This window comes from Arvicanthis niloticus, chromosome 18 (genome assembly GCF_011762505.2).
Source record: "Arvicanthis niloticus isolate mArvNil1 chromosome 18, mArvNil1.pat.X, whole genome shotgun sequence".
NCBI lineage: Eukaryota > Metazoa > Chordata > Mammalia > Rodentia > Muridae > Arvicanthis > Arvicanthis niloticus.
In genome coordinates this window covers 45,666,491-45,688,977 of record NC_047675.1, presented here as the reverse complement: position 1 = coordinate 45,688,977, position 22,487 = coordinate 45,666,491, and the positions used below count along the sequence as shown (strand labels likewise).

The window sequence follows — 22,487 nt, the reverse complement described above, 5'->3', positions numbered from 1 at the left end:
GTCAAACTCCAGACGTCTGAGCCAACAACCAGCTACTTAGCCGTGCTGACCTGAACTGCCTTCTCTCCTCCCACAGACTGCTGCACTGCTGGTTGTGGAGGTCACAGAGACCCCAGCACTAACTAGCTTTCAGGACCTCGCCCCCAACCCCACGGAATGGGTGATTCCATGATTGGGCAAGCCTTGGGTGAGGGCAGCTGATGCACATCCTTTTTTCACGTCACAAACCATGGTCACCCAGCTTGGCTGTGACAGACGTGTCACTCCACAAAAGGCGGAGCCTCCTCCTATCTTATCTCAGAAGCTCTCACACCGAGACAACCGGCCAAGGAGGTCACATTCGTCGGGGTTACTAAGCTGGGCTTTGGACTGATGACTTGGAAACACCGAGGGGAGGACTTTGTGATTGGCCGTCATGTCCCACCTGGTGTGGCCCCAGGCTTCCAGGTGTGGGGTGTGCAGGTGACTCCTTGCGCTCTCTGGATACTGACTAGCTGAAGGCCCCAGTAGTGACTGGCTTGTTTATAGGTGGCCTCATTAAACCTTGCATGCAGGGAGCCAACCTCAGCTCCACAGGCTCCGAGGAGAGAGAAGCCTCTGTCTTCACTGATACTATCTCATCTTTTCATTTTTGATTCTTTGAGAATCAATGCAGGTTTTACTTTGCAACCCAGGGTGGTCTGGAACTTGTGGCAAGCCTCCTGCCTCAGACACTGGAGTGCCATTTTTTTTGTTTTTTTGTTTGTTTTGGTTTGGTTTGTTTTGGTTTGGCTTTTGTTCTGTAGTTGGATGGATAGAACCTAGAGTTTCATGCATGCTAGTGCCTCTGAGCTACAACCCCAGCCACCATCTTTCTGATCGAGGGTATTTCTGCAGGCCTAGTTTTGTTCTTTGCTAACCAAATTACCTTAGGTCACAGGGACTCAGTGTGGCACTCAAGGATCTGAGTAACTCCCCTGGGTAAACACAGTCATTAGAAGCACAGTTGAAGTGGCATTGAAATCACCCAGCCTCTCACCTGATTCAAAGGAAGCCTGGTTCATTTTCCAATTATATGTGTTCCACATGCAGGGGTTCGTCCTCATAAGAGAAGAAAGAAATACAGACCGTGTAATAACCACGAAGCACACCCTGGCAGGCAAACTGTTTTAATGTCTGTATGTGGAATTCAAAACAGAAGCAACATGCAGAACGGTAACCGAGGAGTGGAGACAGGAAAACTCTGAGCGCCATAAAATTAAAATTACAAACGCAAAAGCTACCCATTCAAAAGCATATAGAGTTGCAGATTCCCGTGACATTGGGAGCCAGAAGGCACCAAATGCTTTCGTCACCACAGACTTTCCCTGATTTTGACTGGGGCCAGGTGTTGACGGCTACGACATCAAACCTAAGGCCGGAGCTTCCTAGGTCAACTCAGGTGCATACTATTATATTTGTCTGATGCTTTTACTTATCAGTTTATCATTAATTCATCAATTAAGTCGAGACAGGGTCTCCTGTAGCCAAGGCTGGCCTCAAACTTGTTGTGTAGTCAAGGATAATCTTGAACTTCTGATCCTCCTGCCTCCACCTCCCAAGTGCCGAGATCACAGGCTTGGGCCACCATGCTCAGTGCTGGGGACGGAACCCATTGGGCTTTCTGCATTCAAGGGAAACACTCTACTGATTGAGCCCTCGTTCCAGCCCTGTTCATTCCATGCTGTTAACTGAGACAACTGAGGGACAGTTTAAGGCACTCAGCTCCCCTCCGAGGCCACCGATTCGATTCTAGTCACCTTAAACACACAGACACCATCCACCTGGAGGTCAGAGGTCAAAGGTCAGAGGCTAGAGTGCAAGAACAGGATGCCATGGTAATGGCTGTGGAGTTAGGCACTCCTACTGGATGGGTAGACAGGAAGAGACCAGGACCCCAGCCACACATGTGTTAGAGAAATGACCCATATAAATCAGATCTCATGTGGACCAGCTTCAGGTAACTCTCCCACTCTGTACTCTTCTGAGGCGCCGAACTCTGGCAGAAAACAAATCTTCTGAAGCACAGGACCTGCCCTCCAGGCACATCAATGCCACCTCTATGTGAACTCACAAGACTCCGGTTGCGTTAGATTGCTCACACAGAAGGGTGGGATAGAAGACAACGTCACACGCACCACGAAAGGTGCACACAGATAACAGGGCATCCATGATCTAGACAAACCAAGGCTAAGCCTAAGTGAAGACCAGGGGACCCCAGCAGACATCTTACAAAACGGTGAGTAGCAAATTGTATGAAAAGATATCAAAACAGTTTTTAAAAACGCTAAAAAGTCCGTTTTGGCAGAGGCAGGCCGGGGTCTCCTAGGAGGCTGACCTGAACTTACGAAGGCTTATCCTGGGGACCAGGGGCCCCCACAGAGCACAGCAGCAGCTGCCCCTGCAGGAGATAGATCCTAGGCTAAGGGTACAGCCCAACACCACACCACAGAGAGCAGGGTACGGAAGAACAATCGGTGGCTCTCTAAGAGAGAAGACGGGGTGACAGGCACCTTTTATTTCTATCAGTAGAAAGTTCCTCCTGTCTTGAAAGTCAAGGTACTCATATATAGGCCAGTACATCTAAATTCACAGACAGGGCACTGGACCATGAGAGAGAGAGAGAGAGAGGGACTCCCCTTCAGCTGGAGGTCTAAAACACCAAAGTCTGTCCAGGTTACCTTATAATTAAGGACCAGGAAGAGACGATCATATTGTTCAGAACAAGTAGCTCTACCTACCCAGGGGTCTTAGAGTGGGAAACAGAATAAACCGTGTCAGACAATCATGCATATTTGGGGGTAGAGGCAACACAGGGTCTCGCCATGTTGCCCAAGCTGGTCTGGGACTTCCTGGCTTAGGAGATCCTCCATCCTCAGGCTTTCTAGTGACTGGGCGGCAGGCATGTGCCATAGCAGCTGGCTGTGCCGTGTGATGCCAAACACCAGGAGAACCAGGCAAGCAAGCACACCTGAGCTCCCTGCACTCCTTCCATCTCTTACTGCGTTTCTGCCTTACTCAAACAGGGTTCCAAACCAACAACCTACAACAGATACAAGGTAAAGCTATTTTTTTTGTTGTTGTTGTTGTTTTTGTTTTTCGAGACAGGGTTTTTCTGTGTAGCCCTGGCTGTCCTGGAACTCACTCTGTAGACCAGGCTGGCCTCGAACTCAGAAATCCACCTGCCTCTGCCTCCCAAGTGCTGGGATTAAAGGCGTACGCCACCACTGCCCGGCAAAACTATAATTCTTTATAAACCGGAAGATGCGAAGTCCGATTCAAAGTCTGCCGTGTCTGTTCCCACAGTCACAAGCTCAGGGTCAGCTGGAGGTTGTTGGTCCTTTTGAAAACCTGTTCCTTTTCCTTCTTGCATAGAATTTTCAATTAAAGCCCTGGGTAACAAAAACCTGGCCAGGGACCACTGCTGGGCTACAGAGCTTTCCACAGGTCCCACCAAGCTCAAAACCCTTTGTCAGCAGAGGGCAGCTGCCCCCCAGCTACTAGAAAAAGCAGTCTACAGTGAAACTTACAGTCCTGCTCTCCCTATAGAGGAAGACTTTCAGCTGCTACGATACCAGGTTCTAAGCCTGTAAAGTCACTAACCACATTAGCATGATGGAGGGACACCGTGGCTAACCCACAAGGTACCAAGCGGGATGAGGCCACATCTTGTCTTATCTGGGGTAGACACCAGCAGTGAGCAATGGATGAAGTGCTTAGACTCAGACCAGCAGGTTCTTCCCAGTGTCAAGGCTATCCTGCTCTACAAGGACTTACCACATGTTTTCCCCAGACTGCCCGACTCAGGCTGAATCTCCTTCTTGTGTGCATGATCTTTAGAGAACCGGCCACACTTCCACTATACCTTCCAAAAGGTTTTCAAGCGATACAGTTTGTCTTGGAATAGAAATGGGTACCTTGTCCTGGAGTTCAGTATTCAGGAGGGGAGGAGGTGTGGAGTTTCAAAGCCAAAGTGTGGGGAAAAAATGGGATGACGGAGGTGGGCATGTAGTTCAGGACTTCTCAGAGCCTTTAATTCACAGAAGGGCATCTGTCTGCAGGCCTTGCAGAAGCTTCAGCTGTCTGTGAGCACTTAGGGGCTTCTACATGCAGGAGCTGACTAGATATGCAGGCTCCTTACATGGTAGTGATGAAGGCCAGGGACTCAGTTCTCAGACCAGTCTCCCCTTTCCCAGATCACTGCAGAAGCAGACTGGCCAGAAACACAGTGAACTCCAGATCAGGAGGGAAGGAAGCACAAAAAGTGAACTGAGAATCTGAGTATGGAGCAAATCCTTTTGACCCCAGCACTTGGGAGGTAGAGGCAGGAGGATCAAGAGTTCAAAGCTAGCCTATGCTTTAAGGGAACCCATCTCAAAAAAAATAAAAATAAAAATAAAATCAGTGAGATGAGGCTTAAGTTACCCTGACCCTGTGAGAAGTGAGGTGTGGCCAGCACTCAGGAGGCAGAGGCAGGCAGATCTCTGAGTCCCAGGACAGCCTGGTCTACAGAGTGAGTTCCAGGACAGCCAGGGCTACGCAGAGAAACCCTGTCTTGAAAAAAAAAAAAAAACAAAACAAAACAAGCAAACAAACAAACAAAAGAGATGAGTTATGGACAGACGAAAGCACCAAAGAGTCTGACTAGGTGTATTGGCTATGTCTGTGATCTCAGCACTCAGGAGGCTGAGGCAGGAGAATCACCATGAGTTTTGATGATAGCCTGGGCTATAGAGTGTGACCCTGTTTCAAAGAAAGAAGGAAAGAGATTGAGAAACAGCATCTTCCCAGCATGGCAGAACCACTTAGAAGCAGCCGGCAGAGCCAGGATGGTTACTGAGCTGGGGAGGGAACTAAGCCACGTTTTTTGGAGACCAGCATGCTCACTTATGCTCCTGATGGCAGGGCCAGCCCAGAGGGATGACTGGAAGTGTCACAGGGCTGCCTTTTCATTTCTGAGAAGAGAAAGGTAGATTTGGGGAGCTCACTGTGATAATGTCAGGAGGTGGGCAGCTCACGCCACAGAACACTGTACAGAAAAACACCTCCCTGCCATTTCTCCGCCCCCTTTTCCTTAATGACCTATCTCGACTAGAGTTCACAAAGATTACCAGCCAGGGAAGATGGCGCTGTACAGAAAAGAACCAGCTGGTATGGAACTTTCAACAAGACAATCAAGAGTCCCTAGGTCTCGCCTGCTCCTCCAGGGAGCTTGGGGTCCCCGTGTCTTTAAATGCACAACAGATGTGCTTGCTCTTGCCTTCGACAACTGAACACAGAATACAGCTGATGCTCACACCTCAAGTCTCTGGACCAGCCTCCTCCTGGCCCTCAGCACATAGTAGGTGTCTATATGAGAGTTTTGCCAGGTTTGGGGAAGGCCCAGACCTTGGAGACCCTGAGTTTTACTGCAAAAATTTCTATATAGCCTGTGAGCAGGCTCCTGTTGGCAGAGACAGACCCGGGGACCTTCGGGAGTGCGTGGTGTGGCCTGGGAAGAAGGTCTATTCAGACATGAGGTCCCTGATGTAAGTATTCAAAGAAGATAATATGTGAAATTGTAAAGAATATTTAATTATTCTTTACTGTGGTAGCATAGAAAGTCCAGGAATGAAAAAAGTACAAAGAGCTGCTAGGAGCGAAATCATGGAGATGTCCGCCTCTGTGAGCGCCTCAGGGTCACTGACCTCGGTCCTGGCGTTTGTCCTTGTTCCTCTTCTTTTCCTCCAGCCTTGGGTTGAGGGCGCACACACAGGCCGACACGCCCGCAATGGCGTTGGGGAGGTCGGGACCCCGGCTCCATCTGTTGGCCTCATGATCATACACCTGCACAGCTCTGGAGAAGGCCGTGCTCTCCCAGCTGTAGCCCCCCAGGATGTAGATGCGGCCCTGCCACACGGCCACGCCTGACTCACTGTTGGCCTGCAGCAGCGGCGCCACTCGAGTCCACTGGTTACACTGTGGGCTGTAGGCCTCCACGCCCAGCACGTCAAAGCGCTCCATGGACTCCATGTGGTCGTCGCTGCCCCCAATGGAATAGATGCTGTCGCCCAGGCTACACATGCTGTGCCAGCCTCGAGCTGTTGTCATGGGTCGCCTCTCCTCCCACACATCCGTCCGGTGGTCATAGCACAGCAGGTTCTTGCGGTACGGGCCAATCTGGTAGTCATGGCCCCCTGAGATGTACACGAAGTCTTTGTAGATGGTGCCCGCGTGGCCATAGGTGAACCTGCAGGGAGGCCGGAGGACAGAAGAGCTCAGGGGAAGGGAGCCTGCTTCAATGGACAAGGGGTACAGAATGCAGGTGAGTAAGTGGCCCCTGCATCCGGGAGGATGGTGCATGGGAGGGAGCATTGAGCTTTCTGTGCCATTTTCCGGAAGCCTGACTCCTCTAAACATTATCAAAATGGAAGAAAAAAAAGAAGAGACAGAGAAGAATGTATATCCAGGCCTGTGATCATGCCTTTAATCCTAGCACCTAGCAGGGAGATCTCTGTGAGTTCTAGGCCAGTCAAGGCTACATGGTGAGACGTATGCCAGAGAGGGCTGGCAAGATGGCTCAGTGGGTAAAGGTACTTGCTGTCAAGCCTGGGCAATCTGACTTTGATCCTTGGAACCCACACGGTGGAGAAAGAGACCAGCTCCTGGGAGTTGTCTTCTGACCACGTGTGTGCCGTGACACCTGAATGCGCACACGTAACATACACACGCAGTAAAAGTGACTGCAACCCCAAAATAAAGTTCAGGGGTGAGAACATGAAGCCCAGATCTTGTGGTTTAGTCGGCAATCAGGGCAGGAGAAGGCTGGGGTGGGGTTCACAGGAAGAGCCCACGGCAGGCAGAAGAGACAGGTCAGCCCAGCCCCTAGCTCAGATGAGGTTCGTGCAGACCCTGCTATGGTGATGACTGGGGAAAGATGGGTAAGAATGTGATAAATGTGGGTCATGTACGCACTGCTGATGTCACCGTGGATTGAGGCCACCCTAACAGAGGGCACAGGAGGTCTCCTGAGGAATAATTCCACCCCTACAGGATTGTCCCCAAAAGGTGGCGGTGGTGGCACCTGCTCTTAGCATGATTACCAGCTTCACGTCACCCTATAAATAACGACATGGCACCCACCCAGGAAGCCCATCGACAGGCAAACGCTTACATTGCCGACGACCGCTTACTGTCACTCTCTGGCTGCCTCCCCACTCATCAGGCTGCTATGGATGCCCAGGGCCTAGTCACAGTGTCACCTGCTCACCAACAGTGTCCAGGAATTACCCCCTGTTTTCCAGAATCCATACTTATTTATTTGAAACAAAATCTCAGTATATAGCCCAGCATGGCCTCAAACTCAATCTCCTGCCTCAGCTCCCTGGGACCGAGTCTCCTAGATACCTAGTACATCCCACAGCCAGACTGTTCAGAGAGTCTGGGTTCAGGCACAGCACAGGGGTGATAATCAGATGGCATGCAGGTTTGGCAGATCCTTGACACAACCCACATTCAATGACCCAATGCCCAATTGTGGGCCAGGGAAGAGGAGGATGCACTACTACCCTGGGGTGCTCCCTGCCTTCTAGAGGCCACAGGAGAATGTCACAGAGAGATGGTGTCTAACTTTCCCCAGGCTGTTCTGTGGTACCCCCTCTGTAGTGAGCAAACAAAACCAGATGGGGTGACACTCTTGCCGCTCTGAACTCATGCCTATACCCAGCCAGGTCTTCCAGTGAGGGACTTACCGTTCCATATCAACACTCACTCTCTGAAGCCCAGGACCCTAGTCAATTCAGAAACTGGGGGACGGTTGTCGGGTCTACCCAGCTGTGATGAAGCTAGAATATTTATGAAAACAGAAATCAAGACTAAACTTTATCCCGGGACATCAAGCTTCCAGCACCGGCCCTAAGCCCTCATCACCTTGGCAAGCCAGCCACAAATGTCCAGGAGTTGGTCTTGGGGCTGTAGGTCTCTACAGAAGACAGTGCTCCGTTCTCGTTCCGGCCACCGACGGCCACCAGCATGTCTTCAATGGAGGCTAGGTAGAAATCCACGCGGCGCTGGTTCATGGACGCCACCTGTGAGGGTGAGACACCTGAAGCTTCCTTTCCCGAGCCTTAGCACCTCGTTCCTCAGCAGTGTTCACAGAGTGAATGGCTCAGGAGGACTAGACAGTGTGCAGATGTGCTGGGGAGAGGGGCCTGGTGGGAATTCTGAGAACCCCTGATACTTCCACTCAGATCCCCAAGAGGTACATGGGGACAGGCCTCTTCAAACGGGTTTAGCCACATGGTCAACTTTATAGCCTGGCATCATGCAAGAAAAGAATATGTTTCTAAAACACACACACACACACACACACACACACACACACACACACACTCCCCGGACTGGAGAGATGGCTCAGCTGTTAAGAGCACTTGTTCTTGCAGAGGACCCACGTTTGATTCCCAGCACCCACATGGCAGCTCACAATTAACCATAACTCTAGCTCCCAGGGATCCGATGTGTTCTTCTGACCTCCTCTGATATCAGGCATGCCTATGGTGCTCAGACATACATGCAAGCATGGTACTCACACACATAAAATTAAATGAATCCACATACAATTAAAACATATCAACAAAAGCCAGCTTTCCTTTCTCCGTCATCTGATATACGCTCATAGAACCAGGAACGAAATCCAGGATACCAGCACGCCAGGCGAGGCCCTACCACCGTAGCACAATCCAGCTGGAAGAATTTATTTTTTTAATTAATGCTGACCCACTGGTCACCATCCATGTTAAATGAGCAGAAAGTGACTCAGCAGGCAGTCAGAGTGTAGAAGCTCTGGACTTGATAACACAGGAGACCACAGGCCTAGCCTCTGCCACCAGCTGTTCAGGAGGGACTCCAAAGTTGGGCTTCCCAGAGGCCCTGTGACGGTTGGTATACACTTGGCCCAGGGAGTGGCACTATTAGAAGGTATGGCCTTGTTGGAGTAGGTGTGTCACTGTGGGTGTGGGCTTTAAGACCCTCATCCTAGCTGCCTGGAAGTCAGTCTTCCACTAGCAGCCTTCAGATGAAGATGTAGAACTCTCAGCTCCTCCTGCACCGTGCCTGCCTGGATGCTGCCATGTTCCTACCTTGATGATGATGGACTGAACCTCTGAACCTGTAAGCCAGCCCCAATTAAAGGTTGTCCTTATAAGAGTTGCCTTGGTCATGGTGTCTGTTCACAGCAGTAAAACCCTAAGACAGGCCCCTCTTAGCTTTTAGGGGTTTTTTTGTTTTTTGGTTTTTTTTTTTTGTTTTTGTTTTTGTTTTGTTTTTCGAGACAGGGTTTCTCCGTGTAGTCCTGGCTGTCCTGGAACTCACTCTGTAGACCAGGCTGGCCTCGAACTCAGAAATCCACCTGCCTCTGCCTCCCAAGTGCTGGGATTAAAGGCGTGCGACACCACCGCCCGGCTAGCTTTTAGGTTTTTTTAAATGTGATATGTATATGTATATGTATATGTATATATGTATATGTGTGGGGTGGACATGCATGCCATGACATGTGTAGACATCAGAGGGAGACTCTGAGTCGATTCTCTCCTTCCATTTATGTAGTTTCTAAGAACTGACCTTAAGTCACCAGGCTTCTGTGGCTAGCCTGTTTACCTGCTAAGCCATCTTGCGGGCCCAGGTTAGAGTCTTGAGATCAGAACTGAAAGGTCATTGGGAATACATTTGATTTTGGTTTTGTGACAGGACAGGATTCCAATCTATGGTTCAGGATGACCTGGAATCAGTATGTGGCCCAAGTTGGCCTCAGACTTGCGGCAATCCTCCTGCTTTAGCTTCCTAAATCCTGAAATTACAGGTGTGAACCACGAAACCTGGTTGGCATTGAGTTCAGCAAACCCCAGGGGGTTTATTGGTCACACAGAGGTGTGAACATGAAGATGGATTCTGGTGGGTGGCAGAAGAGAGGTGATTTTTTTACAAGGGTCACTTCACTTCAGTCATATGTACGCCAATCGGCTCTGCCACGAGGCCACCAGCATATCCAGAGGTGAAGTGTGAAACTTGGGGAGAGGTCAAGGAGCCAGCCTGAAACTTTCTTTGTTTGTTTTGGTTTTTTGAGACAGGGTTTCTCTGTGTAGACCAGGCTGGCCTCGAACTCAGAAATCCGCCTGCCTCTACCTCCCAAGTGCTGGGATTAAAGGCATGCGCCACCACTGCCTGGCCAGCCTGAAACTTCTGAGCCTTTACTAGCGCAGGGTGATGACCCCCACAGGCTCAGATACTTGATTGTTTAGTTTCCAGCTGGTGAGCTGTTTGGGAAGGATTAGGAGGTGTGGCTTTATTGGAAGAAGTGTGTCACGGGAGCAGGGGTGGTAGGTGATGGGTGATGAGGTTTGAGGTTTCAAAAGCCCATTCCAAGGCCAGTCTCTGTACCCGCTGCCTGTGGATGAAAATGTAAAGCTTGTAGGTACTGCTCCGGCACCATGCCTGTCTGCTTTCAGCCATGATGATAAAGAGCTAACTCTGACACTGTAAGTGAGGCCCCATTTGATACCTTCCTTAGAAAATTATTTATTTTACATTACACGTATGGGTGTTTTGCCTACATCTTATGTATGTGTATACTGTGTGCTCCTGGGGGGGTCACAAGAGGACATCGGATCTCCTGGAACTGGAGTCATCCATGTTTCTGAGCAATCATGCAGGTGCCAGGAACTGAACTCTGGCCCTCTGTAAGAGCAATACATGCCCTACCTGCTTTCTTTTACAAGAGTTGCCTTGGTCAGGGTGTCTCTTCACAGCAACAGACCACTGACTAAGACACTCAGCTAGGGTGTGCTAGCTAACAGGGCTGATGACACGTGGGCTCCATGCTTGCCCTAGGTTGCATTGAGCTCTGTTGTTTCCTGAAAATTACTCCCCAAACCTCTCTACAAGAGAGTACCAGCAGAGGCTCTGAGGCCCCAGGGGCCTGGGTCCTGGAGCTTGGAGCAGCCATGGACACTTAGTATCTGGGGTCATGGAGCTTAGAGCGGCCACGGACACTTATTATCTGTCAGTTACAATTAGGTAAGGTTGAAAACAAACACATTTCATGCTCTCAATGACCACACAGGGACAGTGGCCATTGTGTTGGACACAGGACAGACCCAGAACACTCCCATGAAGGCAGAAGTTTCTATCTATGAATGCTGCTTTGGACTACAGCCAGCCCTTCAGATAGCGGTTGCTTGGCCTTCCCTGACCCAGTTCTAGATCCAGGGAGGGCAACAACGATGTGGCTCATCACGTGATCATCATGCCTCTATCAGAAGCAGGGCAGTCGTCAAGGCCCGGGACCAGGAAGCCACGGTGAGGTCAGAGAGCTACAAAGAGGCCTCAAGAGTTAACGAATTAATTCGCTTTAATCTCACCTTGATCCACTGTTTATGGCGGGGGTCATACCTATAAAGAAGGTTGGAGGCTGCATTCCCTCCGTTGTCTCTCGAGAAGCTGCCACCAGCAATGAAGATAAAGCCCCCCAGCACAGCGACACAATGGTGGCTCCGGCGGGCCGGCAGGGATGTCTCCTTCACCCACTGTTCGTTCTTGGTGTCTAGGTAGCAGGTGTCATCGCTCAGCTCCAGACACCGCTCAGAGACCTCACCACCCACGAAGAGCAAGCACTCCTCGGAACGCAGCAGCGTCCGCTTGGTCTGCAGGACAGGCTGGGCCACTAGGCTATTGTGGTAGTGCATGGCCTCTTCCACAAAGCCCTCGCCGTTGGCCTCGCTGGGCAGCAGTGAGCCCATGGCCAGCTTCACCCGCTGTAGCAGGATGTCCTCGGGGAAGAGGGGGAAGCGGATGTTCTCTAGCACGCGGCAGGTGTGCACCTCGCGCTCGGGCTGCTGCGTGAGCCACTGCAGAGCCGCCTGCAGCAGGTCATATTCCCACTTGTGCTGTACCTGGCCACTGCTCAGGTACATACATAGCTTCTGCACAGAAATGGACTGCAGGAAGTCGGGCGTGAAGGACAGCGTGCTGAAGTGGCTCAGGACGAAGCTATCGATGAAGGCGTCAAGCCTCTTGAGGCTGTAGATGGAGGCCAGCTCCTGCAAGTATAGGTAGTTGTCCTCGCTCACCTCCTGCTCCAGGTACTCGCAGCAGAAGTCCACCACCGTCCAGATCTGCAGCAGGTGCGCCGTCTCCAGGATGTAGTCAATGTTGCTGCCGTCCAGTTCCAGCTCGCTGGTGTAGAGGAAATCCACCACCGCCTTGAGCCCCACGTAGGAGGTGCCCACCAGCTCCACCTCCTTCTGGAAAGCTTCGCGCATGCCCAGTGTGAACATGGAGTTGAAGTAGTCGCTGCATACAGCCAGAAGGTTGCGGTGGGCTGGCACTTGCTGCTCTTCGACCACAAGGACCACGTCGCAGAAGAGGCCGTGCAGCCGCTGCTCGTTCAGCCTCTGCAGCACCGTGGTGGGGTGGTCGGGACAGTGGTACACCTGCACAAGAAGGTGTGTCAGGGGGAGGAGCACTAGGCTGCCACCCACGTCCTGCCGGGAGCTAGTGATACGATTGAGATAAGATGGAACACGAACCCTGGAAGTAAACCCCAGAGCGTCACAGTGCTTCTGAGAGCATGTGTCTCCTTCCTTCTTTCTCTCCCTCCTGAAATAAGATTTAAAAATTTGGCTGGGCATGGTGGCACATGCCTATAATCTTAGCACTCAAGAGGCAGAGGTTGGTGAGCCTCTGTGAGGTCAAGGCCAGTCTGGTCTACTTAGAAATTTCCAGGCCAGCCAGGACTATACAGAGAGACAGGGTCTCAAATAAAATAAAACAAGCGAGTAACATTATGTATTAGCCCGTGTGCACATTCGACGACAGTGTGAATGTGGAAGGGAGAAGACAGCTTTCTCTCATTCCATCTGAAACCTCCGCGGTGCAGAGCTCAGGTTGTCTGGCAGACTTGAGCAGTAAGGGATTTTCCATGTTGAGCCTTCTAGCCAGCCTCACTATATATATTTCCTAGAAACTGTCTGCTTGGCAAATCTCTGTGAGTTCAAGGCCAGCTTGGTCTATAGAGGGAATTCTGGGACACGCAGGGCTATTACACAGAGAAACCCTGTCTTGAAAAACCAAAACCAACAAGAAACTGCTTGCTTTCTGTCTTTCTCCTTTATAACCAGGAGTCCAAGAGTTTACTTTTTTCTGTCTTTCCTTTCTTCCTTCTTCTAGGTCGTGACAGATGTTTTGTAAATGTTTTCCCATCCAAAAAGTGGCATTCCCTAGGGAGAAGCCCCTAAATCCAGATGGACCAGCTCTGCCTCCTGCTGGCTGTGTGGTCTTAGGTTAGCCACCGACCTTCTGTAACTCTGCATATTTTTATAATTTAGAGTTAGGGATCGGTCCATGGGACAGCCCAACAGGCACTTGAAAAGCTTTGTCTGTGCCTGAGGCCCTGGGGGCGGGGGCAGCCTTCTCTCTTCTTACAAAAGGCTGAATTCACACGTGGTAACACCTCTCCCCCATCCACTCACTGCCCAGTCTCAGGAGCCCACAGCTGTCACCACCTATCTGATGCATGTTCTTGGATCCTGGGCTGAGAGTCCAGGGACATAGTTGCAGGAATGCTGTCCTTCTCAGGGCTCATTTTGTGCTGTCCACAAGACAGAAGCAGGTGAGAGAGGAGAAGGGAGAGGATGGAGAAATGAGAGAAGGAAAAAGGAAGAGGAGGAGGACAAGAAGAAAACTCAACATAAGGAAGAACAGACTGTTCAAAACAAATAGCTGGTCCGTTCACGGAACACCAACTGAGAAGGGCTAGCCTGAGACCCAAGTGTGGAGGGAACAGGAAAGTGGGAAGACAGGCTGATGGTATCTGCTGGCCCTCACCTCCCTGAGTAACTAAGTCTTCTCTGCACAGTTCTGTGGCAGGGCTCTATGTATCTATCTATGTGTCTATGTATCTAAGTTTCTGTATCTATGTATCTATGTATGTATCTATCTACATATGTATTCATCTATGTATCTATCTATATGTATATATTTATCTATGTATCTATGTATCTATCTATATGTATATATTTATGTATCTATCTATATGTATGTATTATGTATGTATGTATGTATGTATGTATCTATCTATCTATCTATCCATCTATCCATCTATCTATATATTGGGAAACAGGATCTCATGTACCCCAGGCTGGCCCCAAATTCTCTATGTAACTGAGGAAGATTTTGAACATCTGGTCTTCCTGAGATTACAGGTGTGTGCTGGAATTACAGATGTACACTACACATGCAGTCCTGGGGATTGGGCGAAGGGTTTCATGCATGGCAGGTAAGCATCATAACAACCTAGCCACATCCCAGCTCCTTCCCTACTTCCCCTGCAATCTGCTCCTTAGCACAGCTGGTGCCTTCCTCCCACCCCTGGCTGATGCCCTTGGAACTGAATTTCTTTATCTCCTCACGCTTCTATGTCCGATCACTCTGTCTATCTTGCAGGCTTGTGGGAAGGAGCAGGTGACCTTCCTACAGACTGAGGAAGATGACAAGTCCTCCCCAAGGTAACCTTCTTCTTGGTTCAGTTCAAAGGGCTAGGCTCTCCTGCTTGTTCTTCTGTGACAGAATGGCTGCTGTCACTCCCCCCCCCCCCACACACACACACACCTCTGTGGCTCTTTCTTCTGTCTACCCTCTTATAGGGAGGCCAGTTGGCCTTAAGCAGGAATGCTCTGGGCTCTTTCAGATACTAGCCTGGGGACTCTCCCAGGGAAAGAAGGAAACTGGGATAGACCATGGCCACATGTGACAGGGTGCTGCAAAGGCCCAGTGTATGCAGATGGTTGTGAGCTGGTGAGCTGCTGGGGGTGGGGGGAAACTCAACCACTAGACCTGATTTGGGTTCCATATTACCAACTATGGTTCTTCTCTTCCTGGGTCTCAACAGCAGTTTGCCCTGGCATTGTGACACAGCTGCAGATAGCACCTTTAAACACACCCACCACTCCCAACTTCAAGGGAATACCAAAAGAGAGTGTCAGCACGTCAGGGAATTAGTCACACCCTACACAGCATTTCTTGACAGTCCTATACAATTATTAGTATTATTACTGTTGTTTAAGATGCAGTTTCTTTATTGTAGCCCTGGCTGTCCTCGTTCAGGAGCCCAGGCTGGTCTTGAACTCAAGTTTACCTGTCTCTGCCTCCTTGATGCTTGATTAAAGGCATGTGCTACCATATGTGACTCTAAACCATCGAATGTCAGGGGTGGAGGGACCCTAAGTGGTCAGGAGTGAGAACAGAGAACAGCAGGTATGGAAGGATGTCTTCTATGATAGAACTTGATACCACTGCAAAGCAACCCACTTTAGAGTGCTCCAGAGGACAGTGGCATTGCTCTCGCGGTGAACAGACTCCATCGCCAAACAGGAGTGCAGGAGCATCCTGCCTAGACATGCTGGCGGCTCCCAAAGCCTCAAGAGGTCTTCCACTGTTTGAAAGGTGCCAAACATATACAGAGTGCACATCAGTAAATCCAGCAGGACCAGGAACAAACAGAAGGAGGCAGGAGGATGGCTGTGAGTGCAGCCACCACCAGCATTTGGTCATGTTCTTTCTCTTTTGCTTAGGAGCTAGTTACATGGGCGTGCCTGATGCCACACTACATACTAGTTACACGGGCCATAGGCATGCCTGATGCCCACACTACATACTAGTTACACGGGCCATAGGCATGCCTGATGCCCACACTACATACTAGTTACACGGGCCATAGGCATGCCTGATGCCCACACTACATACTAGTTACACGGGCCATAGGCATGCCTGATGCCCACACTACATACTAGTTACACGGGCCATAGGCATGCCTGATGCTCACACTACATACTAGTTACATGGGCCATAGGCATGCCTGATGCCCACACTACATACTAGTTACATGGGCCATAGACATGCCTGATGCCCACACTATATACTAGTTACATGGGCCATAGGCATGCCTGATGCCCACACTACATACTAGTTACATGGGCCATAGGCATGCCTGATGCTCACACTACAGAGCTCATTATGATTTAGGCAGTTTTTTTTTTTTGTTGTTGTTGTTGTTTTCTGTTTTCCAGAGAGGGTTTCTCTGTATATCCCTGGCTGTCCTGGAACTCACTCTATAGACCAGGTGCTGGGACTAAAGGTGTGTGTGCCACTGCCTGGCTTATTTCTTTTATTTTTTTCACTACTAGAGATTGGAGGGCTCCATTGAAACCTCCCACTTCAAAAAAAAAAAAAAAAAAAAAAAGAAAGAAAGAAAAGAAAAGAAAAACATGTTAAAAATAAAGAAAAAGTAAACTTTCTGCACCCCAGAGAATCGTTTTTTTCACCCCACTGGGGGCAACACTGCCATCTCAGAGAGTGTACCATCCAAAACAATCATGAGATTTAATATCCATAGAGAAACCTTTGAAGAAAGCAGGACACCATTAGCACATGCAGTTAGGAAATGAATGCATAGGACCATTGGCCACACAGGAGTCTCTCCCAAGGCTTGTCTACAGCAGAGGCGGGGCAGGACCCACTATGTACGACACAGCTCCCACCCCAGCTCTCAGCTTAACCAGAAGACACCCCATCATCTCCTTTCTTCTTCCCTTGGGCCTTTTTGCTGTTGTTTTTTTGTTTGTTTGTTTGTTTTTGTTTGTTTGTTGTTGTCTTTCAAAACACAGTTTCTCTGTGTAGTGCTGGCTATCCTGAAACTTAGTCTGTAGACTTAGACCAGGCTAGCCCCAAATTTAGGGATTTTCCTATCTCTGCCTCCCTTATGCTGAGAAAGGCATGGAACACCGTGCCCAGCCCTCCTCTCCTCTTGCTATGCAGCTGAGGGTGAGCTTTAATCTCGATCCTTCTGCCTCTACCTCCTGAGGGCTAGGATTACAGGTGTGTTCCACTCTTCCCCATACATCCAATGTTGGTCCCCAAACTCAGGGATCTACTTGCCTCTGCCTCCCTAGTTCTGGGATTAAAGGCATGCACCTATACCCACACCCACCCCAACAGGCTGTTTTTGTTTGCTTGCTTGCTTGTTTTTTGAAAGGCGATCTAGCTATGTAACTCTGGCTGGCTAGCCAGACTGGTTCTCATTATGTAGCCAGGGCTGGCCTTACACTCATGATTGTCTCTATGCCCCAGCCTCCAAGTGCTAAGATTATAGATGTGTGCCATGTCTAGCTGGGCAATGGCCACTCCCCCTGGATTCTTTCCGGGCTTGCTGAGGGTGATTCTAATGAAACCAGCTTGATGTGGGCTGGGCCACAGACCAATGAGTCAACATTTGTTCACTCTTGGGATCCCAGGGAGTTGGATGCAACAGGGAAGAAATCCTTAAGGTCTGGAAGTTGAGTTCTACTTTAAAGTCAGAGGCTGCGTTCTCCATGAGACTCATTGGTTGGTAAGCCCCACATGAAGGCAGAAGTCCCATGGTTCATTTCATGTCACCCTCATGGCGATCTGTAGAACGGAGTGGGCGATACCCAGAGCTCCTCTGCAAACCCACGTGTGGCCACAGTTAAGGAGATGTCAGCCAGAATGAGGAGGTCGGAATCGATGCCACGGGTGGGGAGGGACTGTTCACGTACCTTTGAAGACTCGCTGATTTTGTATGGCCGAGACACGCGCATCTGCTTGCCTGCCTCCATTGTGACCGATTTCAGACCTGCAATGAGAATGGCAATTCCTGAGCATGCAGCATCAACTCCGGGCTGGCTGTTCGCTGCAGGCCCTGCAGGCAGGCACCGTTTGTCAGCAAATGAAGAAACCATCCCGTGGAGAGAGTGAGAGAGAACAAAATACTGTGTGGTTGTCATAACTGCTGAGTGTAAGAACTAGGTTCACAGAGGGAATTGAAAGAACAGAAACAGAGAGACCTCAACCACAAGAGCAGATGATATTAATGTGAAGGATGTCTCGAGACCTGGCACACAGGAGAGCACACAGTCTGTACAGTTAAAGTTCTCGCTGTCCTGGAACTTCTGTAGACAAGGCTGACTTTGAACTCACAAGAGATCTACCCGCCTCTGTCTCCTAAATGCTGGGGTTAAAAGTGTACAAACGACACCAGGCTTAAAATAAGTTGGTTTATTTGGGGACTGTGGGGCAGAAGACAGACTAGTTGTTATTATCAAGACCTTAGGTATCTGTAAGGGTATCAGAGTTCCTGGAACTCTGAGCCCATTTTACAGCCTTGGCTGGGAGCAGGGAGCAACGTTTTTACTTCTATTTATTTAAATCATGCTCTTTTATCATCTAAAGTCTGACACACATCACAACGTTTAGTCTGCACCTGGTGTTCATGTTTTCTCCCTTAAATTAAATTTAATTTGTTTATTTTGTGAAAGTCTGGGAGAGTTTGCACTCTCTCTCTCTCTCTCTCTCTCTCTCTCTCTCTCTCTCTCTCTCTTTTCCTCCATCTTTCTGGACCCAGGGATTGAACTTAAGTCGTTAGACTTGGTGACAAACATCTTTATTCACTAAGCCATCTCAGTGGCCCAACACCCACCACCTTTTGATGTTTAATCTAAAGTCTACCTTTGGGCTACGGCAGAGTTTTCGTGAGAGTCATCATTGTGGAGCCTGGACTACAGTGTGGATCCAAGCTAAGGGACTTCCCTGGCTGTCTCACTTAATTCCTCCCACACCTGGGAGGCTAATGGCAACTGTCCTACTTTACAGATGAGGATATTTCAAATTGTCATAATGCCAGTTAGTGTCTGACCACCCAAACTTGGGCCCGTCACCTCTGCAGGAAACAAGGCCCAGACATGACCAGTGTCACACTTTCAGATTCTCAAGAGGAAGTGGAGGGTGAGAGACAGCTGTGACAGATGGGTACAGAGTCTGTTCGGGGTGCCATCCTCAGGGCTTCTGTCTTTATTAATTTTCTCCCAGGTAACTCCACGAGACCACCCCCATCCTGTCCTTGATTCAGAACTCAAGAGGTCACAATGGGGGTGTGAAACAACCCACCCAGCATTCAGCAATCAGGAGAATGTGCAGAGCCTCCTGTTTCTCTGCACCCCGAAGCTGTACTGTCTGGTTGCAGGAGGGAAGAATCCGCAGGGAGAAACCTCCCCTGAGGCTCTGCTTTCACACTACATGAGTAATCTTGCTGTGCTGACCTTTCTGATCAAATCGACAGACCTGACACATGATGTTCCTACCTGCATTAAAATACCAAGGATCTTTGAATACCTAGGAGCCAGGCTTTGGAGGACTTGGAAGTCTAATAGGTGGACACTGGCAGGGGACACCCAGTTAGGAATAAACCTGTTGGGCTAAATTCAGAGAAATTCTGCTCAGGAATTCCCTGCCCCTATATGTTTCAGGGTGAGAGCAATGTGGAGGCCAGAGTGGGGAATAATGACACACTGCAAACAGCCCGAAGTTAACACCTGCAAGTTCCCTACCTACAACTTGAAATAATCTAAGCCTGCCCCAAAGCCCCACCCTCCCCAAAAAGCCCCTCCGTTTCTAGAAGGTTGGAAAGTGCAGCCTCTGGCTGGTTTAGTTAGCAGCCCGTGGAAAGGAGTCTTGTCTTTTCCTGTCTCAATTCTGTAACCCCTTTTCCTTATAAAACCAACATGGGCTAGGCTCATAAGACGAATTTTCCCTCAATTCTGCTGAACCCACATGAAGAATCATTTTGTTACCTATTGAACAAAGAGACTTTGCTAAAGCAGAACAATGTGTTAAGTCAGCACGGCTATGAGATAAATGGGGAGAGCGAGGGGGCTCTAGTGCTCCCCATGGAGGAAGAAATCGGGACATTCCATCCCGTTCGACTCTCCCTGGGAGAGAGGACAAAACTGAATCTTTCCGAGAAAACTAGTAACTTTGTGACTAAGCTGTATCGGTGTAGGGACTCTCCAGGCTGCTCCCGGCCCAGAGAGAAGGGAAACGTTTCATCTATTAAACAGCATCTAATTACTGCATACCCCTGATACCTCGGTTCACCTTGGTGGTCTGAGAATGGGTACCATTGATCCCATAGTGATAATAACATACCGTGGGTGGGCAGGTAGCTGAGGGGTCCACCCAAGGTCACAGACAGGAAACACAGATACCCTCTCTGCCCATCTACTTAGGGCGGCCAGCCAGGTCTCTGGTTTCTCACGGTCTGGAAGCTTTCTTTTCTAGGCCAAGGGATCTAGAGAGAGTTCTCCAGTGCCAGGCTCGCCTTAGTCTTCCGGACCATGTCTCCGGCGCCTAGCTGCGTCCCGGACTATGTGCAAGCAAGTGAGGTGAAGGTGCAGAGTCCCCCACCCGGAGTCCCCGGGAGCCAGCACGCAATCCAGGCTGAACTCACCGTCCCAAGTCCCGCCCCGAAGGTGCTGAGGTGCCAAGGGAGGCGTGGGCTGTACCTGTGCACCCGCGAGCCCGGATCGCGCCCGCTTGCGAGCCGCTACCAGAGCAGCGCACGCTGCGGGGCTACCGGGCCCGCCCGAAGCGCAGCCATCCCTCTGCAAGGAAGTACGAGCCTACACTGTCAATGGCGGCTGGGAGGCGGGGCTGGGAGGCGGGGCCGACAGGCGGGGTCTGCAGGATATGGGGCGGAGCCTCGTCTGAGGGGCAGGTCTGTGAAGGAAGAGTGCAGCTTTAGGGGCGAGGCCTGGATGAGGCTGGGAGGCAGGGGGTGTGGCCTTAGGGGCGGAGTCTGTGGATGGGCAGGAGCTGAGCTGGTTAAGATCTGGAAGAAGCCCCCTGGGTCCCTTACTATTGATAGCACCTGGCTGGACCCCAGATGTCCCCCCTAGGCAGACCAGGCATGCGCCGCAGCTTGCTGGCGCCCAAGGCCCAGGCTCCCGGCCGGATACGAGGTGGCTCCGTGGGACAAACCTCAGGGTGGGTCAGAGGTTCCAGGATGGCTGTACCCTCCTCATCTTCCCTCATGGGCCGCTTCTGCTCACCTATTCTGTCAAGAGGTCTTTGTTAACTACTCTGCTAGTAGCCACACCTCCTACACCCTGTGGCCTGTTTTCTGCTTCTCCATGCCTTTATCCCAATCTATTATTACTTTTTTTTTTTTCAAGCTCAGGAGATTAAGCCCAGGGCCTCAACCACCACTCTCCTCAACTTTGACCTAGTTGATTCAAAATATTTTAAAATAATTCTTTCCTTCCTTTTTGTCTTTCCCTCTCCTGTCTGCCTGTCTGTCTCTGTTGTGTGCGCTCTCGCTCTCTCTCCCTCTCTCTCTCTTTTTTTTTTTTTTTAAAGATTTACTTATTTATTTTGAGTACACTGCAGCTGTCTTCAGACACACCAGAAGAGGGCATCATATCCCATTACAGATGATTGTGAGCCACCATGTGGTTGCTGGGAATTGCATTCAGGACCTTTGGGAGAGCAGCCAGCTCTCTTAACCGCTAAGCCATCTCTCCAGACCCTCTCTCTCCCTCTCACTCTCTAGCTCTTTCTGTTTCTTCTCTACTCAAAGCCCTCCAGCAAACTTTCTGATCTTTTCTGGGCTTTTATGGCAGGTACATAGCCTCTCTGTAAACGTTTGTTGATCTTAGATCATTGTTAATTCATCTATCAATTATCAAACTTCACTCACGTTATAGTCTGGAAGAACCTTGAAGAGGTTTCTCTATGTGAAAGAATCTAGATGCAAAAGGACACTCCCAGCTGCATTTGGTGGCACACAGCTGTCATCTCAGCCCTTGGGAGGCTGAAGCAGGAGGATCGAAGAGTTGAAGGCCAGCCTGGGCTACTTAGAGAGACTGTTTCAGAAAAGCAAACCACTTGAAAACAAAACACATAAGTAACATGTTCAAACAGGAAAACGGGAGAGCCAAGAAGCACAGTAGAGGATGCCAGGGATGAGGGAGGTGGGATAGTTAATAAATGAAAATTAGGGACTTTTGGGGGTGGTGATAAAAAGTTTTGAAATGAGAGTATTGTTAGTTGTATGCCCACGGGAGTATAAATCTGTCTGTTCACCTATTATCTATTAAAATATACCAAAAAAGAAAGAAAGAAAGAAAGAAAGAAAGAAAGAAAGAAAGAGAGAGAGAGAGACAGAGAGAGAGAGAGAGAGAGAGAGAGAAAGAAAGAAAGAAAAAAAGAAAGAAAGAGTGAGAGAAAGGGCAGTGATGGCACATGCCTTTAATCCCAGCACTCGGGAGGTAGAGGCAGGTGGACTTCTGAGTTTGAGGCCAGCCTGGTCTACAGAGTGAGTTCCAGGACAGCCAGGGCTATACAGAAAAACCCTGTCTCAAAAAACCAAAAACAAAAAAAAAAAAACAAAAACAAAACAAAACAAACAAACAACCCCCCCAAAAAAAAACCCAAACAAACAAACAAAACAGAAAAAAGGAAAAGAAAAAAAAAGATATACCTAGAGTTTTAAAAAGTTTTTAAGGTAGATTAAGCAGTTCTACTGCTGTTTGCCATAGACAGCCTAACTAAAGCTTTTTTTTTTTTTTTTTTTTTTTTTTTTTTTGAGA

At 49.6% G+C, this 22,487-nt stretch overlaps 1 protein-coding gene across 3 annotated transcripts; it reads right to left on the bottom strand.

The window, feature by feature from the left end:
• Positions 1-1,132: 1,132 nt before the first annotated feature.
• Positions 1,133-20,544, bottom strand: Klhl36 (kelch like family member 36). Of its 3 annotated transcripts, none has more exons than XM_034522674.2 (5): positions 20,348-20,544; positions 17,622-17,698; positions 11,412-12,482; positions 7,927-8,084; positions 1,133-6,247 (listed from the first exon to the last, which is right to left on the bottom strand). In XM_034522674.2, exons 2-5 carry the CDS (start codon positions 17,679-17,681, stop codon positions 5,698-5,700), a joined length of 1,839 nt encoding a protein of 612 aa, XP_034378565.1. In that variant the 5' UTR covers positions 17,682-17,698; positions 20,348-20,544; the 3' UTR covers positions 1,133-5,697. The 3 variants fall into 3 exon arrangements, with proteins under 3 accessions (XP_034378565.1, XP_034378563.2, XP_076772077.1); XM_034522672.2 differs by having other exon boundaries at positions 20,403-20,544; XM_076915962.1 differs by lacking the exon at positions 20,348-20,544 and adding an exon at positions 20,047-20,337.
• Between the last annotated feature and the right edge of the window lie 1,943 nt (positions 20,545-22,487).

What these genes read in the sequence shown, in the direction of transcription:
- Klhl36 (XM_034522674.2), bottom strand. Translation starts at nt 17,681, where the DNA reads ATGGAGGCAGGCAAGCAGATGCGCGTGTCTCGGCCATACAAAATCAGC. An exon ending in GCCATAAACAGTGGATCAAG is followed by an intron (nt 8,085 to 11,411) that starts GTGAGATTAAAG and finishes TCACCCTCACAG; the next exon opens with GTGGCGTCCATGAACCAGCG. An exon ending in TTTGTGGCTGGCTTGCCAAG is followed by an intron (nt 6,248 to 7,926) that starts GTGATGAGGGCT and finishes GCCTCCCTGCAG; the next exon opens with GTTCACCTATGGCCACGCGG.